This window comes from Melanostigma gelatinosum (assembly GCF_949748355.1).
Source record: "Melanostigma gelatinosum genome assembly, chromosome: 11".
NCBI classification, from domain to species: domain Eukaryota; kingdom Metazoa; phylum Chordata; class Actinopteri; order Perciformes; family Zoarcidae; genus Melanostigma; species Melanostigma gelatinosum.
In genome coordinates this window covers 22,314,382-22,334,113 of record NC_136644.1, presented here as the reverse complement: position 1 = coordinate 22,334,113, position 19,732 = coordinate 22,314,382, and the positions used below count along the sequence as shown (strand labels likewise).

Sequence of the window (19,732 nt, the reverse complement as noted above, 5' to 3'; positions counted from 1 at the left end):
TGCACACCGCAGTGACGATACGTAACAGCGTCACGGTAACGGCCACATGCACCAACACACACGCGGCGTTTCCTGTTTGTCATTGTCTGTTTATGGTGAATACATTTGACGTAGATTTAGGGGAGATTTTCTTTGCCTTCCAGATCTACAAATGTTTCACAAGTAAGTGTCAGATGTAGCTGTGAGTCCATCGTCACCTTTTAATGCATGGACCTTTTTTTTTGCCTGTGAGCTTTTGAGTGTGTGTGTGTGTGAATGTTTGAATCCTTCACGATGGGCTCGAGTAGAATATTTCAAATGTTTTTTCCTCGCTCACCAGTTGTGGAGTTTGTGAAGCCAACAGCAGCACCATGTTCTACGGTTCTTCCTCTGGGGCCAGTATGTCCCTACCGTCCAAGAGCCGCCTGAAACGCCAGAGCAGGACCTTCACACAGGTACACACACACACACACACACACAGCAATTTCAGTCTTTCAATCTCTAGACATCCATCTACATTTTAAAAAGGTCAAATTAAATGATGGAAACAAACGCACTCCAGCAAATGTTCATCCAGTTTTTGGTGAAGTGCTTGGCTCTGCACTATATCTGATAATACCGTTACCTTAAAGGGCCACTCACAAAAAACAAACAGACATATATCCTCACTCGTCTCTGTTGGTATCCAGCCGTGTAGAACATTTTGGCTTTGTTTGCTGAGGTTGCGTTATCTAAAATCGATTGTTCGGTGTAAACGTGATTCGGTTTTGGGTTGCTGTTACATTTTTAGCCGCTAGAAAGAAGCAGGACTCTAGGACATGGCAATGTTGGTCAGTCTGAAGCCACACTATAGTCCTGGCTGAAATATCTTCCTCAGGATGAACTGTCATAACTTTGGTCATCAAGTCAAAATTGTAATTTGTCCAAAAACCTTTTGGCGAGCATGTTTAACGTTGGCTGTGGTTGAATAGTCCGAACCCAACGTCCTGAGGGTCAAGAAAAGATGTGAAGGAGAATTCATCAGGACAATAACAATGCTAATGGAACTGCACTTAAATTAGGTCACATAATTGTGTAATATCGGATGCTGTTGATGCGGGTGGTATCGGTGGTACTGCTGCAAGGAATTGTGGGACGGCATTGTGTCCTTTTCTTTCTTCACCTTTGGGTCATTTCACTCCGATAGAAACTATCCCAAGCTAAATATTCCTGCAAATTTAGCATGTTAACATTGTCACTTTGAGCATGCTGACGTTAGCATTTAGCACATTTAGCTCAAAGCTGTGATCGGGTACAGCCTCACATAGTTGGTAGCTTTGCTGAAGACTCTTCACTTTGTTTAAATGTAAAATTTTCCAACGCTTTGATGCCTCAAAATATGTTTTGTTGAACTGATCCTTCAATAAACAATGAAAGAAACGCATCCTGTCTGTGATAAAGTGGGCCTAATATGCATTCAGTATTGTTTGTCTGTCACCAGGTCCTGTACCGTACTCTCAGTTACAGAGACCGTGTCCCAGTCGAAACCGGAACAAACACTCGCGGGGACCGCCGCTCGACGACTGAACCCCCAGAGCGACCGACGGACGACCCAGCCGAACTCTCCACGCAGAGCTCGGCCCCCGGGGTGCTGAAGATTTTTGGAGATGAAATTTGTGCCGGCGCCAACTACAAGAGCGTCCTGGCCACCCCGCGCTCCAGTGCGCAGGAGCTGGTCAAAGAGGCACTCGAGCGCTACTCCCTGAACAAGAACGCGGCCCACTCTTACGTCCTGTGCGACGTGATCGGCCGCTTGGAGGGGGGAGGCGGGATAGGAGGAGGGGGGTGGCGAACTGAATGCTTGCGTGCGCTGGGGGACAATGAAAAGCCTCTGTTGCTGCAAGAGCTTTGGAAACCCAGAGAAGGACACGCTCGCAGATTTGAGCTGCGCAGGAGAGCAGAGGTGGAGGAATTCAACGCCAAGGAGAAGGACACCATCACTGCTGGTGAGGACACACGCATACTCGCATAAAGATAGACGGGTACACACACACACAGCAGCTGGTCTAATTCCCTTCCTTTCTTGACATGTCAAACTCAGCAGAAAAGCACAGCTCGTTACCTCCTCTGCAGTGTGTGTGTGTGTGTGTGTGTGTATGTGTGGAGATGCAGAATAAGATCTTTCGTCACAGTTATTATCATGCAGAGAAGACGTTGTTCTCGGATGATAACCAGTGTTTTTTGTGTCATGTGGTAGTGCAGTTCTGTAAAGATGTTTTATTTAAGTTTTTATTTGAAATGCATGTGCGATTGAGCACTTATAGAAAACACACGCACACAAAACGGTGCAGAGGAAATGCTGGTCGATTGATTGAGTGAAAGCCGAGTCCTCTGCGGCCGGAGGTGTGGATGGGTGTGTGAGCGCCCTCGTGTTTTTCTGAATGACACATTTCCTACTACAGACACGATATCAAGTACCGTCACACCTGAACCGTGTACACTCGCCTGATGCTGAAGTTTGCGGCAGAGATTCACTCTGTTCTGTAGATAGACTTCAATCGATAAAGTGTAAACGAATTCGCACAAACTCTGTTGTGAAACCACTGTAATGACTTCACACCTGCAATGCAGTATTATAAATCTATGTCTGTGTGAACCATGAAGTGACCTTCATGGAGATTGGTTTACTGATAATGGATGAAAAGTTTGCCACGCACACACTCATGCATACACTCCCCGCTGTGCATCCCGTTGAAGACATTTAGAAACAGTTCGTGTACTACAGTGTTAAGAGTATTTCCAGCCTTCACTTTGCGTTTCTCACGAAGCATGCTAGGGTTTACTGGTTGCTATGTCAACTTGTGTGGCAGCCAGGAAGTCAGTCAACAATCTTTTTTTTTCTTTTCTTTTTTTAAATTGGTACAGCAGTTGTGCACTTTTTGGACAGAGGACACAAGACAATAGTAACCAACCCTGTAAAAGCCATGAAAAGGGATACGGTTGGTGCTATTCTATTGTTTTCTAATGGTCAACAATTCCCATGAAAAGACCACAACCCTTGGTGTGTTAGACCATCTCTCAAGGCTGTCTGACCTTCTCTGTATCACATCTCGTACAGTTTTGGCCATTGAGGGCCTGTGTTTGTGCATATAATTAGCACCTTAAATCTGCTCACTTTGCTGCATACGATGGGTCCCTCCTATCTTTGTGTGTGTTATCACTGGGAAGCCCCTATCCACGGTTTAAGTTGGTTATTTCCTACAGCAGCTGCTCACTGTAGATTTTACATTACTCAAAAACTAAATAGTGCATTTGGTGGGGACTGTTTTCAACCAGGGATTAATGCATTTTGTGTGCCTGTGGGTATTTACAGCAGGACCATGTGTAGTGGATTGACTCAAAATAAACCGCAGCGGTTCTTGTGATAAAGGAACAGAAAAATAACGATTATCACCAGCCTTCTTTATGCAAAAGCATTCCTCACTGTGCTTCGAGACACTTCAGTTCCAGTTGCACAACGACAATATAATCACATCAAAGAATGCCTTTGGAGATAGAACTGCTTTATTAACACAAATATTTTCATTTTCACTCTAACCTTTTCTCTTTTGTGTTTATAGTGTTGAGAAAACTCACGCACACCCTGGATTCTCTTTCTCTTCACTTCTCTGTCTTTCACCTGTTTTTTTCCTCCCCTGGTGTATGTGCGAGCGTGCATGCACATGTGTGAACTTTATGACTTCGAGATAGCACTTTAAAGGTACTGTAGGATTAATTAATTGCATTAATTACATGAACATATCACAGCCAAATTAATTGTAATACCAATCCTCAGTCATGCAATCTACATTCCCGACTCTGCTGGTTTTAATTATTATTAAATCAAAGACAAAAACACCCAAATCGACCAATATGAAAACACCAAAAACAATGCAGCTGTTGCTTGACATGGACTGTGATATCTTAATAATTTGACAGTGATATGTTGGAGGGGGAAATCCTGTACCTCATACCTTTAACTGTATCTCTCCTTACTAACTGCTGATGTTACTCACTAGAGGCACCACATACTCTTGCTCCACAGTGCATGTGCGTCTTGTGGTGTGCGGATGATGTGTGTGTGTGTGTGTGTGGGGGTTATTCTGTGCTTGGTGTTTTGGTGAGGGGGGTGTTTTCTCAGCCTCCTCTCCCTAACTCCTCCCACCCTGCTGTAGGGCCCAAAACCTCCCAATTCCTGGCGGCTCTAATGGGTCGGTCCGGGCTGGGCAAACACAGGAGCTCCCCCCTGCGGTCTGGTCGAGTGGTACAGTCCAGCTCTAAAGGTGGGGACTGGCCTCAGGTCGGGTGGCTGTCAGTCATTGCCATGGAGTCCACCTCTACCTGCGTTGTCACCAGCGCCACCCCCATTGCCAGTGATTGAACCTGTGTGTGTGTGTGTGTGTGTGTGTGTGTGTGTGTGCGCGCAGAGCCATTGCATGGCCACAAGTTAAAGTCATGAGGAGCTGCTCAGTTCATCTCCCATCAGGTGTGCTGCTTCATCCAGCACCATTTACTTCATCTGACCGGTTTGTTTCATGACGTTTCCACTCAGCTCACCCATCACTGTTGTGCTGTACTTTACCCAGACTTCACTCATGAGTCACACATGCATGCTGACGATGCACATGTCACGTTTCAGCACTTTCTTCTTGTTCTCCACTTTCCCTCCGTGTCCTCAACCTCCCCTTCTCCCTGCTCTGCCTCTCCCTTTTGATCCTTTCTTTTATTATTCTACTCCTGTTCTCCCTTTAGCTATTCTCTCTCCCTCCTTGTTTCTCTCCCTTACTCCTCCTCTCTGCTTCCCTGCAGATATTAATGCTCAGGCTCGTAAGCTCCAGAGGAACAGGGCGAAGGGGACGCTGACCCTGCCCCGATCCAGCAACTCGTCCTTCAGCCGAAGCCTCAGCGAGACCAGCCTCAACCAGGTGGGGCCCTCACACTGGAGCCCAGTCAGGGTAATTGAGTGTCATAATTCATGTAACTGTTGGCAATGAACTCCTGGATGCATGTGTGTTTCCGTGCGTGGGTCTGCAGCTGGGAGTGGAAGATGAGCCCAAGCGTTATTACTCCACCCTGCCAGGGCCCTTAAGGGGTCGGGAACGTGAGGCGGCCTCCGGCGGCCGGAAGAAAGAGGACGGGAGTCAGGGAGGGGTGAAGCACTCGCTTTACCAGTCCCCGCACCTCCTGCTGCTCCAGGGATACAATCAGCAGGTGAGGAAAGGGAAGAGGTTCATGCGTCGTGTTAAGAGACGTCCAAAATGTCAGATGATGTGATGTTCTTTGTGCCGTGTGTGGCAGGACTGTTTGGTGTACCTGCTGAACCGAGAGCAGCACACAGTCGGTCTGGAGACTCCATCAGCTCGCCCCAACATCTGCCTCTTCTCTCCTGACATCCTGCCACTCCACTGCCGCCTGCGCCGAGTTGCCGCGCCCCGTCGTCATGCCAGCAACACCAACAACAAGGGGGAGGAGCCGGGGGAGAGCCAGCGGTCCTGTGTTGCTGTCGAGCCAGTGCTCCACGCCACAGTTCTGGTCAACTTTTCTCGCTGCGAGCGCTCCACCACGCTGCGACACGGCGACCTGCTCTCCTTCGGAGCGCATTACATCTTCCTGTACAAGGACCCCACGGGCGCTAAGCCCTTGCCTGCGCAGACCTTGGCACGCCTTCGCTCCCTGGGGCAGCTGTACGATGTAGGGGTGGAGGAGGGAGAGGGCGGCGCTCAGACCTGCAAGATGTGCGGTTCTGTGCTCAAGGACAGAGCAGCGCAGGTGTCCAGTGTTCCTGCAGTCAGACGCAGCTTCAAACCTCACCTAGTGAAACCCCGCAGCGGGGGGACGGCAGCGGGAGGGCCCCATAGTTTGTCCGGAGGGGAAGGAGGAGGAAGAGGAGGAGGAGGAGGGGGAGGAGGGGAAGGAGGAAGAGGAGGAGGGGGTCAGAAGAGAAGGCTGCAGCTGGACTTTGACCAGACTCATGAAGACCAGCTGTTGAACAGGATTGTGTCTCTCATCGAACCTGGAGGTCTGTGCTCTGATTTATGTTATGACAGACAATATACGATGCTCACTTATGCAATGTTTTTATCTCAGTGGATGTATTGTGTTGCAGTTAAAATGTTAGTTCACCAAAATTACAAAAAGCAATCTCACACTCCTCTAGTGGCATCTAGCATGTAGAGCATGTCGATGGTTTATATGTCCAGGTTTTGAGAAATATGTGTCTGTCGACATTCAGCTGTCACCCCAATGAATGGCATTTCATTTGTGGTGTTCAAAGCATTGAACGATGTGTTTTTTAGATTCACAACAATAGGGAGGCTAGAATGAGTTCTTTAATAAACAGACAAATACACAGGTCCAGTTCAGTACACAGAGATTTGGGCGCAGTGTTGAAACAAAAATAAGGACACATGGTTAAACATGAGAGAAACCGTCCCATGCCATTCAGTATGTTTCACCCTTGTGTTTCTGTCGTCTAAAGGTATTTATACTAAGAAGTGTCCATGAAAAGCAACGTCAGAATCAGTGTCCTTGTTGCCCCAGAAAATCCACAGACCTCACTTTCAAGTTTTTTAATCTGTGAGCTGCATAAATAGTAAGAAACCACGAGAGGTATGTGAGAAAATGTATGCTTTTATGACTTGGGTGAGATGAACCTTTAAACTCCTTCCCAGGAGACGACCATAAGCTGACACCTGCCTACCTGCTGTGTCTGTGCATTCAACACTCGGCGTCAACCTTCCCACCTGGGAGTTTTGGAAAACTGCTGCTCAAGATTGTCCGACGAATCCAGACCATCGCATGGGTCAGTGCCTGTCTGTCTGTTTATCCAGCCTGTCTCTTCAACTGTCTCTCTCTGTATCTGTCTGCCTCTCTCTCTGTCTACCTGTCTCTCTGTGTCTGTCTACCTGTCTCGCTCTCTCTCTCTGTGTCTGTCTCTGTCTACCTGTCTCTCTCTCTCTCTCTCTCTCTCTCTCTCTGTGTCTGTCTCTGTTTACCTGTCTCTCTCTCTCTGTCTACCTGTCTGTGGTGCTTTGGTCTCTGCTTAAGATGACCTCATGTGGAGAGAAACTGGTCAGCCATGCCAGGTCAGGTGAATAGTTAAACAGGGTTGCACATCACATGTTTTGTACTGTATTACACACACAATATTCTGTCAATACAATGAATTGCATAGACATTTAGTTTAGCCATGAGATAACAGCCTAAATAATAGATACACTTTATATGTATGGGATTCGCTGTGTGCTTCTCTTCTTTTTCGCCCTGAAGGTTTATGTTTTCTTTTTAGAAGAATGTATAAACTTTTGATATTAGGATGAGGTGGTCTGCCTCGGTTTTAAATCCCTGCTGGAAACCCAGAATATTTTACATCCCACCGTGTTTTATTCTCAGGGTTATCTACTTTTTATCCTAAAATGGGTGTTGGGGGGGGGGGGGAGAAAAGGGGGAGGGTCATCTTATAAATAGAGTTAAGCATTTATCCAGTCCAGTGAGTCACAAAGTAATTATCAACACGCGTCAGTGTGAGTGTGTTGGGCTTTGTAATAGTGATATTTCTTTCTGCAGGTTAGTGATAGCGTCATGAAGTTTGGTTCTCCTACGCACATCCTAAAAGTTTAATGAGCTCTTAATTGCTGTGTGTGTGTGTGTGTGTGTGTGTGTGTGTGTCTTGCAGGAGAAGACAAAGGATCTGGCTCAGAAGCAAGCTCAGCAGTGAGTATCGCTTTCCAACAGAAAGAGAGCATATGTGCTCATGTACCGTATGTATTTCGGTGTGTTCAGTATGTCTACCTAATGTGTTTAACCCTTCACTCTTTGTGTGTGTGTGTGTGTGTGTGTGTGTTTGTCCATGTAGCCAGGACCCGGGCACCCTGTCTCTGCTCAGTATCTCAGACTTGATCCCAGACCTGCAGACCATCTTCTTCTGGATGTCCAACTCCATCGAGATCCTCTACTTTATACAGCAAAGAGCACCAGCGTACACGCACAGCATAGAGACACTGCAAGGTACACACACACTCGCACACACTCGAGGGGTGTGAATGATGAGTTTGGAAACAACTTTGCTGAAGAGTCATTACTCACACTGACATACAGAAGACACTGATGCAGCTCCAGCTCTCCCTCCCTCTGCCTCTTAAGTACGCCTCTGTCTCTGTCATCTGTGTTTAGGCTCAAAGGAGTCGCTGCTCTCTGCGACCATATCAGCCAATGAGGAGGCAATGACCATCTTGGAGGAAGTGATCATGTACACTTTCCAGCAATGTGTCTACTATATCACCAAGGTAACCCGTCACTGCGGCACATTTTTTTTTAAATCTCTTTTTTATTCTTTAAACGGGCTGGATGAACGATAACGGACCCTCTTAACACAGAAGAGCTCACACACAATGAACGACTAGATGAGGTCTGAATATGAATAAGTTAGACACTTCAGATCACTTTCATCACAATGACTGTCTGTCTGTCTGTGTGTGTCTGTCTGTCTGTCTGTCTGTCTCCCCCCCCCCCCCAGGCTCTTTATGTAGTGTTGCCAGGTTTGTTGGACTGTAATCCATTCCCAGTCGACAGCTCTGAGCCCTGCTGGAAAGGAGGTGTAGGGTTTCCTGAACCTATACGCAGGGTCCTGCAGGTAAGCACATGTGTTGTATTGTATTGTATCGCAGTACAGTTAGGGTTGTTAGGATCATGAAAATGCAGTTGATTATTAATCGTCATAATGTGTCAGAAATAGTTATTTATTAATTAATTAATTTAACATTTTTAAATGGCCTGTATAGATTCGTTTTTAAATCATAATTTAAAGATCCCCACCAGATATGTTTAAAGATGAAAAATACAAATATGGTTCTTCCCCGAAATATAAAATTAGTAAAATGTACTGCTTGAAAAAATCTTACAATCCTTGTCCCTCATTGAAAAATCCAGAATCTATGAATATACAAATATGTTCATTTAAAAAGTTAAACTGCTGAACAGACGTCACTGAAAAGTCCATTCTCAGTGTCTGTGCGTACGGTTCCACATCAAACCTCTCAGAGCTTCTTACTGGACTGTGATTGGCTCCTTGAAGTCTAACAAATGTGATGAATGAATGTCTTTCCTCATAAAATATTTTCCAATTTTTAAGTATTTCAAAATCTTGCATTGTTTCCGTCCACGTTTACGAGCTTTTCTTCTTCTTCACTGCCAACTGTCGATCAGTGGAATAGTATGAAACTTTTGGCAGATTTGCGTGAGACATGTGTGAGGCAAAAAAAACAAGGACTCCACTGAAAAATACAAGTTCTCCATAATGCCTCTCCAGGTCAAACACTTTTTCCCACAACACAACAGCCAAGTGAAGTAACAATATGCAAAACACATTTTTAAGTGGAGGGGGACTGAAATGTAATGAAAGAATTATCAATATACTTCATGAATATGGAGAAACCAAACATCTTATCGAATGATAGAAGAGTATTAGGGACAATATTCAGAAGGGAAAAATGTTCTTACATTAGTCTCAGAATCATCAGAACTCTGACAAGAAATTAAAGAATTTCGACTTTAAAAAAAAATAAATTGTTAAATTATATTTTGTCGTGTCCCTGTGGGAGAGAACATGTTGTGTTGAGTATGCACTAAGAGCGATGCAAAAATGATCTCGTTTTGATGAATTAGCAAATCTTTTCTCTGCAGAAGCGATGCACAGAAATCTCAAAACGACAGACTTTTATAGTATAGTAATTGTTGAATAAATGATAGAGATAAATATAAAATGACACATCTTATGTTTCCAAAGTGGTTTATAACATATTAAAAATGAATCGGCAAATTATCAACAGCATGTGTGTAAAATAATGTCAACTGCACCTGAAGGGGAGCATGAGACACAGTCCAGGTCAGAGGGGATCGGCGACATCTTTCTTTGTTTTGCTTCATGCAGCAAGAAGTCACGGTCGACACTGCAAAACTCTGGCTTCCTTTTCCACATTTTATTTCTAATTTAGATTCTTGTGTCTCATTCTGACAGAATTAGTTGGGACCTTTTGGACGTTCGATTGACCTTTGAACTTGTAAACTTAAAATGATTCACTGGACACAGGAATATTTCCATTTAAAGGAAGAGTGCAGCCATAAGTCTTTTTACTTGGTGTAAACATCGTATAGCTTCAATGAAGAGATGGAAACTGAAGATGCAGAGTCTTTATGACATATACGTACAGTATATATGACATAGATATAAGACATAAGCAACAATGGTTGCATGTGTTTTGACAGCAACAGTATTGCTGTGCTCACCTGTGTGTTAACACATCTGTGTGCAGGTGTTTCAGAATGGCCAGGAGCTTTTGCAGAGCTACCAGGTCCATCCGGAAATTCAGGCTCAGATGTTCGCTTACCTCTTCTTCTTCTCCAACGTGTCGCTGTTTAACCAGCTAATGGACAAAGGTATACGCATGCACACTCGCCCTCCATTAGACCTCCCGCAGGATTTGTACAGTTGTTGGTGCGTGAGAGAGAGAGAGAGAGAGAAAGTGAGTGTCCTTGTGTCCTTGTCAGCATTTTGACAGACTAACAGATTTGTCCTCAATGCCCTTCCCATATCTGCATTCTGTCTCCCCCCCCCCCTCTCTCCTCCTCCTTCTTGCTTTCCTTCGTTCCATCTGGCCATCAGGGGGTGAGACAAAGAAGAGTAGAGGTTGGATTGGATGAGGGAGAGAGAGAGGAGACGGGGGAGAGATGGGGAAAGGTCAGAGTGAAGGGTAAAATGGTAAAAGGCTGGCGGGCCACTTAGTTGTTGTGATAACCTTGCTAATAGTCTAGTACCTTGTCTAAATACAGAAGAAATCAAGAAGTCATTTACCCCCCAGCTTTTTCCATGTGTCCGACCACCTATTACGTCCAACCTCTCCACAGCCTCCCTCTGTGTCTCCTGCCACACAGATACACATTCACGCACACGCCATGTGTCTTCATCAGCCAAAGGAGACGGGAGAGATCACATGTCTGGGAGAAGGAGAAGGAGAAATACCTTCATATTCATGCAGAGGCTCCCTCCTCCTCCTCATCTCCACCTCCCTCTCTCCATCCGTCTGGCTTTCTCTTTCTCTCCCTCGCTCCCCTTTCTGTCGCTCATTGACATTTCTCCTCCGCTGGTGTCCATGGTAACAGTGACGTGAGTTTGTGGCAGGTAACGCTGACGCTTGCAACGCTCGCTCTGCAACGCTCGCTCTGTTGCCTCGATTCTATGGCAACTCAGAAGGACATGTGACGTGCTGCAGAAGCCCCTGTATTTGTATGATTGTGTGTGTGAGTGTGTTTGGGAGTGTACAATGACTTATCTGTGTTTAAACGTTAGTGTGTGTTTGTAAATCGTCCGTTTACGAGGCCTCTCACACAGATTACTTTATGCCTAGACATAAGCCTATTACAGAGGGGAGTGTGTGAATATCTGTGAGTGCACCCAAAACGCGTGTGTGTGTGTGTGTGTGTGTGTGTGTGTGTGTCTGCACATAATGCTGACAGTTTATCATCTGCCTGAAGCTCCCTGTCATGTCTAACTTGCAAAGGGAGAAATTCTGTGTTATCGAATACTGTCGAGTGCCAAAAACTGGCATTGATTGTCAGATTGAATTCATAATATTGTTGACTTACGATGCCAGACAGTTCCTGATCTCACCTTCATCTTTCCATGAAGGGCGACTCTGATGCTTTACTATTTTCTGACATTTTAAGGACCAACCAATTAATTCATTAATTGAGAATATAATTAGCAGATGAATTGATAATGGAATAATCATTAGTTGCAGTTTGTAGTCAGTGTTTTTGGAGCGGGTACTTGTATTCGTTCTATTTCATAATGTTTGTGTCTACTCGCTGAGTGCAGATGGAAAGTAGCAAGTAGCTAAATCTGGTACATCTCTGAGGAGCAGATGAGTTCTTTTGTAGTCCCTGATTATTAAAAAAAAAGGATTTCAAAACACATTGTTTTGGCTTCTGCACAGACACTCGGGTATCGTCAGCATAAGTCCAGTTGTTTGTCATCGTTTGTAGCAAACTCCAGCAGAGGCCTGAGCTCACGTTGGGCGGGTTAGCCTATTTCAGAAAGCTTAAATATGAATTCTAGCTGCAGTGAGGTAAAGGAACGACAGATTGACAAACTATGGGATACCATCTCGACAAATGCCAGATTTCAACTTATCGCCTGCTTAACTTTACACAAAACGTCCTTTCCGTTCTTTGATGTGCACCAGAGAAAGAGAGGATTACAGAGTGAAGAATGCGAGCTGTGTGCTGGTTTGTTGTCAGCTGAGCCGCTCTGCAGCAGTCGATTTGTATTCTGCGATGAGCAGGTGGCTGTTGCTGTTGTTTCATTAACTTTGATATCAACTTACTTAAAAATGCACGTCTGTAGTGTATAATATATGTATTGTCGTACAAGACAAAGGCATGCAGAGAAACACAGTCTCTATTGTCTGCTTTTCTCTCAGACATGCTCGGACCCAAGAATAGAAATCTTCTGCAGTGCCTCTGATGAAAATATCCAGACACTCACTGTGGTGTGTGTGTGTGTGTGTGCGTGCGTGTGTGTGTTTGTGCGCGTGTGTGCAGGTCCATCTCGGGGTTGGTTCCAGCGCTCGAAGGTGTTGCAGATTCAGGCGTGTTTGCGGATGGTCATGGAGTGGGCAAGCAGGTCCGGTCTGGGACATCTGGCTGACAAATTCTTCACCAAACTCATCAGCACTGTGTCCATACTGGCCACTCCCCCGCAGCAGCTCACACAGGTACCACATGCACACGCACACACACAATATTATACAGGATTGCTAGGAAGGTTTCGCCAGGATCAACCGGTCACTGCCTGCTCATTGTCTTACCTCCTGATTGCTTGGTTGTATTAAAAAAAAAAGAACTTCCGATTCATTTCTCCTCTCTTTCTTTTCCTTTCATTTCTTCTCTGTGTGCAGATGAGTTGGCGAGCTTTGTCCAGTGAGCACCCGGCTCTGAAGCCTGTCCAGCTGCACAGGATTCTCACCCAGTACCAGCTCACAGCGGCGATAGGCCCCGTCCCAACATGGCAACCCAGCAGCGAGGACGAAGCGTATATATACAGAACAGGTGACTGTGTCAATTTGTGGGCGCGAGAATTGACTTTACTGTGAAATGAATCATGTGTCCAGCAGTTAAACAATTTCGGATTTTTGAATGGGGGAGAAGACGTTTTTTAACAAAGTAAACAAACTTTGTGGAAAAACCACATCAGAGATCGTAGAATTCCTCAGATCTTTTACTTGTAACTGGTTCTGAAAAAGTCTCAATTTAATACTGATGCCTCCATAATATGAACTGCATCAGTAAACAAGACTATTAGCAAGAAGATTGGCTATTTCTTTATAGTTATTCTGAATGCTTGTCATCGTTGCCACTGGGTCGGCGAAATCAGAGGAAATCATGCTGGTTCACCATGAAGTCCTTCAGCTCAGACTCCAGTCCTGCATGCACATTCTTACTTTATTAATATACATTAGCATCAGCATGAAAATATACTGAAAGTACCAAATGTAAATACAATATTATATGAATGGATTGTAATTATTGACACATTAAGAACTATTTTATGTGTACATCCTACATATATCTTAGTTTATTGTCATTTTTTGATTAACCTAAGTTTGCAGAGTAACTAGTAACTCTTGCTGTCAGTCAAATGTAGTTGAGTAAAAGAGTTAAATATTTGCCTCATTGTATAAGAAATATAAATTAACGTAAAATGGAAATGCTCAAATGAAGTACAAGTAACTCACAACTGTGGGGGAGCTTTACAGCAATCCTGGATCAGGTCTTTTGTGACGTGTGTGTGTGTCTGTAGGTGGGTTAACATCAGTTTGTGTGTCTGTTCAGTGGACCTCCTGGAGAGCTTTGAGAACCACCCTCCCATAGTGCTGCCCAGCGCCGGCTTCAGAGTGAACCTGGACAGCGAGTGTGTGGAAGACAGCATCTACAGACAGCTGCTCTACATCCGCCACTACCTGTGGGGGCTACGCACCAAGACGCAGACGCACACCAGCACTCCCAGTGTGCACACGCACTCCAATGGAACCAACACAGCTGACTGGCCCGACATTCAGGTCAGAAAACACACACTGCATACACTGTGAAATGCACACACCTGCCAGTAATCCAGGCCATGTGCCTCAGCAGCTGTGGCCGTTGAGGAGTTCCTCATAATCCCATAAATGAAAGACAAAAACCCTCTACTCCAGCCAACCCGCACACACATACACACTCACAGAAACCTAGACGTGGTTAAATCATGGTTAATCTGATTAGTCTTTAGGCTGTCTAATTAGTGGGAACGGCTGACTAGACCATAATCCCTAGTGTTACTGCGCCCTCATATGTACACATATACACGCACACAGAAATGCATACATTCTAAAATATGTTAAATGGTGAATTATTCCAATTAAAGATGACTAAAGGGATAAAGATAACAGGAAGATTTATTTCCATTCTGTTTTCTAATAATTGCGCCCTCATGTTAGACCTCATATTGTCTCTAAAGTCTTCGTGTCCAATGCCGACACAGAGGGAGTTGTTGCCTCCGGCCCACAGCAGTCCCCGCTCTGGGGGTCCTGGGGACGAGGTGACGGCAGAGACGGGAGAGGAGAGAGGACGGGACAGGCCTCCAGGCCAATCACACACACACAGCCTCAGAAGGAACGGCACCATCCACCACACTCGGACAGCAAATCCAGACCCGTCCTGCCTTTTGACCCCTCCCAACACCCCGCTCTACCCGGGAGGAGGAGGAGGAGGAGGAGGGGGGCATATCACAGGCCCCAACACTCAGACTAACGGCTGCACCAGCAGAACTTTGGCAGAGTGTAAAAAGACCAACGGACTCATCGCCAACGGACTGGACGGTAGGCTGTGCACTATACAGGAGATGGGCAAAAATAACAGCAACACATGAGCAGCGTAGTGGAATGCAGAATAGAAACACGACAATTAATGGTCTTAAAAATGACCACTGTGTAATCAACAACACGGTAAGCTTCACATAAGATCAAAAATCACATATTGTATGGTGTCATTGTTATTTTTGCCACTCCAAAGTTCATTCATACACATTATTAGGGATTCACCGATCTTACGGTATGGCCGACATGGTACCAGTGCTATCTTTTCCCCAAATTTGAGCTCTGTATATCTCCCTACAGGGAACTCATTGGACTCGTTGTTATGTAAGATAACAAGGACAGAATTTGCTTCGGCAGTAAAAACTGACTGAATGAATGTAAGTCATAACAAACTGTATTTCATGTTGATTGGTTACGTCATTGCAGGGTTTTGGATCGGTGCATCCCTACGCCACACCTTATCCGTACACAATACACACACTGCATAACAAACTGTTTCACGTGATGGTGAAGATAAAGTCCTTCACCCTACTGTAAGACGTTGTCTGTCATGTGGCTCTGTTCCTCCCTCCCTCCCTCGCTTGCTTCACTCAGTTCATTTCTGAGATAACAGGACACGGTGACCTATTTTGACAACACCTGCACAAAATGAGTGCCATTCTAAATTCACTTAAAGCTGCATTCATCAATACTGTTTATATTTATGGATTAAATGACGACAATAAATGGTGAGCGGTCACTTGGAGCAATGAACCCACAAAGAATTATCACAGATGCTGCACAAACAAAGACTTTCAGTGTCTTTTAGCTCATACATTTGGTTTAACAACACATTTAGTGTTTGATTCATAAGCTCTCATTTTCAGATGCCGTTATCTGCTGCAAAAATGTTCAGATTTTTTTTTTTTGGCTTTGCATGCCGATGATTGTTTTGTGGTTCTTCTGTCCCCAAGAGACCAACAATTGATGAATGTAGCATTAAATGTGCACTACTTTAGTTGAATTGCTGAAACGCATCGGTCAGCGCTGTGCCTCACTTGACAGCAGTATCTTCTCTGTGCAGTTTTTACAGTGTAGTGAGTGTGACATCTGCAGGTTCTAGTCAGAAGCACATGTCTGTGTGTCGGGTTAGCTTTGTAGCATGTAGCATGTGTGTCAGTATCTGTGTGTGTGCATGTCTTTTGCACAGAAATACCTTTTATGTTTGTCCAACCCCATAGCAAGACCCTGTGTGTGTTTGTGTGTGTGTGTATTTGTGTATTTGGGTGTCCGTGTCCTCTGCAGGGTGTATTAGTGGGTGTGAGTTTCCTTTCCCTGTGTCCTCCCTTGGCGCCCCTCCCCTTCCTGATGACTTGTGTGTGGTGTTTGTAGTGGAGCTGGACAAGGGACCCTACGGACTGGGCATGGGACTCATAGACGGCCTGGTGAGTAGATGGATGTTTGACACTTTATCTTACCCGCTACTCAAGGTTTCAGCAGTGTGTTTTTGTCTTTGTGAAACAGTTTGTTTAGTACTTTTGCTATTATTACTTTTGAAGAATAAGTTAAAAACACAAATGTACTGGTATATGTTTTAGCATTAGATAAAAAAGTGTGCGAATAGTATGCCATATACATAATAGTCATAGTAAAGCATAAGAAAATCAAAAGAAGTTAAAGGATAGTAAGCCATTAAAATATCAACAAAATAAATCAGAGTATATTTGTCAAACAAAAGTCATAGTTAATAGTATAGTAAGCCAAAAAGGTGTGTAAAAATGTCATAAAAAAGTACTAGTATAGTTAAGACAAAGTATTTGCAGTTTGTTGAAAATAGTCATAGATGGCACAGTACGTCAAAAAAAAGTTTACTTTTTCGAAGAAACATCACAGGAAAGTATGTCATAATAATGTATGTTAAAAAGAAGTCATAGTATGTCAAAAAAGTTATTAAAAAGTCATGTCATGGTCCGACTCTAGGACATGGACAAATAAGGGAAGCATATGCAATATTTTTTATTTACAAGAAAGGATTTTTCTTCAACAAAGGTTTATTCATTTTACCAAAAGTAACAAATTCGAATAAATGGGACTGACGGGGAAACATCCCACCAAAGTAAGGGAGGCATATAAAGACAAAGTATACAGCACATTAAAAGTCCAACATAGCACAAAGTGGTGCCAGGGGGGGGGGGAAAAGCCCACAAATCCCAGGATGGGGCGAGTCTTATAGACTGGAAACATTAGCCAGCTGCCTCCACATGCTTCACTGAATCCAGCTCCAACCAACCAGGTACACTAAAAGATACGACAGGAAAGTAACCGCCTGGGGCTGTTACATGTAACATTTCCAAAAAAGTCATAATATAACATTCCCCCAAAAAAGATTATAAAATATTATGTAGAAAGAAAATTCATATGTTGAAAAAGGTTTTTAAAAATTCATAGTATAGTAAGTGAAAAAATGAATTGTAAAGTGTGTTGATAAAGTCACAGTGACCATAAACGAGTCAAAGTTATGTTGCGAGGCAATCACAATGTAATCAAACTCACATTTAAACCGCTGATTGTAACGATTCTTTCGTGTCATGTAGAAGTTTTAACGCCCATATACTGAGGACGGAAAATAGTGGCCACGTACTTTAATTCATCAATCGGCTCTATCGATCTGTCCATCAGATGCTCACCTAAATAATGGACGCGCTTAAAACACTTCTGCCCTCTGCAGCACACTCCCCTCAACGCTCCAGGCATTTACATCCGGACTCTGATCCCCGACGGACCCGCTGCCTCCGACGGCAGACTGAGGATCGGAGATCGCATCCTGGCTGTGAATGGGACCAGTCTGATCGGAGCAGACTACCAGAGGTACAGAGGACGCTTCAGTGGTGCTTAAGCCAATTGATTACTTTGATTGATTGGTGCCCAGACGGTCATCCTTACTCTGTCTCTGCTGAGCTTCACGTAACTGGACTCTCTCTCTCTACTTCCTCCTGTATGCTCCTTGCAGTGCGGTGGATCTGATTCGTCTGGGAGGAGGTCGCCTGCGCTTCCTGGTGGCCAAGTCCGACCCCGACGTCTCGGAGAAGATCAGCGCCTCCTCCTGCTGATCCACTAAGACGCGCACAAACACACAGGACTGGGGGAGACAAACGTGTGCACGTACGTACGCACGCAGCATGAATTATGAATGTGAAACCTAGCGTCAGCGCAGCACAAAGCCAAGCAATCAAACTGGAGATAACGCTCCGTGACTCCACAGCTGCCAGACCTGCTTCCCTCATGCTGACTCCCACTGGGTTTGTGTGACAGATAGAATCTGAAACCAACCGCGGCATCAAAGGAATACGCTGCGAGGAAACGTTGCCTAATTAATCAGCGTTTGAGGCAGGCGAGGTCTAACCAGCCAGTATGCGGACTGATGGGGTTTAAAGCACCGTAGAATGTAGGCTTCGAATTTCTCTTCAGTCAGCGCTCGGAGCATGTGTGCACATTGGACCTTTTTTTTCCCACCTGTATTTTAGAAAATGTATTAGTCATTTCGTCATTAAGTAGCATGGTGAACTAGCTAGCCAGCTCTCAGACAAAGGGACTCAAGCTGAAGATGTACTTAACGATTCCAAAAAAAGCATTTTGCAGACAAACCAGAGGAACGTCCGATGTTTTACACGGTGCTTTTAGAGTGTTGTGTGTTTTATAATTCTGTTTGACAGCAACTCACGAAGCATCATCACTGTCCGCTCAGACTAAACCATTGTCTGAATGTTGACTTTTGTACTGGAGAGTGGGGTGACGGAGGAAGGCAACTCGAGGCCGACGACCCCAGCTCTCGCGTTTCACTTCATCACCGGACTTTATACCTCTACTGGAATAAGAGATGCGCTCTCGAGGCTTCACATACACACACGTGCCGCTGTTGTAGGAACATTGTTTATTAATTACTGGATCATCAAGACCACGTGCTTTACTCCAGAGTTTCTGATGCACAACCCTTGTGTACGAACTGCCCTTTTGTTGTGAATATATGCTCTACATATCTGGTTATGAGGTGTAAACAAGTGTGTGTGTGTGTGTGTGTGTATGTGTATATATATGTATATGTATATGTATATGTATATATATATGTATATATGTATATGTATATATATATATATATATATATGTATATATATATATGTATATATGTATATATGTATATATATATGTATATATGTATATATGTATATATGTATATATATATGTATATATGTATATGTATATGTATATGTATATATATATGTATATATGTATATGTATATATATATATATATATGTATATATATATATATATATATATATGTATATATATATGTATGTATGTATGTATGTATATATGTGTATATATGTATATATGTATGTATATATGTATGTATGTATGTATATATGTATATATGTATATATGTATGTATATATGTATAGATGTATGTATGTATGTATAGATGTATATATGTATGTATATATGTATATATGTATGTATATATGTATATATGTATGTATATATGTATATATGTATGTATGTATGTATGTATATATGTATGTATGTGTATGTATGTATGTATATGTATATATATGTATGTATGTATATATGTATATATATGTATATATATGTATATATATGTATATATATATATATATGTATATGTATATATATGTATATATACATATATGTATATATATGTATATATGTATATATATGTATATATACATATATGTATATATATGTATATATGTATATATATGTATATGTATATATATATATGTATATATATGTATATGTATATATATATATGTATATATATGTATATATA

General features: G+C 43.5%; 1 protein-coding gene across 1 annotated transcript; it reads left to right on the top strand.

Annotated features, from left to right (window-relative positions):
• Positions 1 to 350: 350 nt before the first annotated feature.
• radil (Ras association and DIL domains) lies at positions 351 to 18,639 on the top strand (the record flags this gene model as incomplete). The annotated part of the gene is made up of 19 exons (XM_079278990.1): positions 351 to 434; positions 1,460 to 1,964; positions 4,173 to 4,280; positions 4,807 to 4,922; positions 5,032 to 5,208; positions 5,296 to 6,016; positions 6,669 to 6,799; positions 7,673 to 7,710; positions 7,853 to 8,004; positions 8,170 to 8,282; positions 8,513 to 8,629; positions 10,308 to 10,431; positions 12,595 to 12,767; positions 12,951 to 13,101; positions 13,885 to 14,111; positions 14,573 to 14,909; positions 16,191 to 16,330; positions 17,614 to 17,753; positions 17,896 to 18,639. The coding sequence occupies 19 exons, from the start codon at positions 351 to 353 to the stop codon at positions 17,993 to 17,995; spliced, it is 3,654 nt and encodes a 1,217-aa protein (XP_079135116.1). The 3' UTR covers positions 17,996 to 18,639.
• Between the last annotated feature and the right edge of the window lie 1,093 nt (positions 18,640 to 19,732).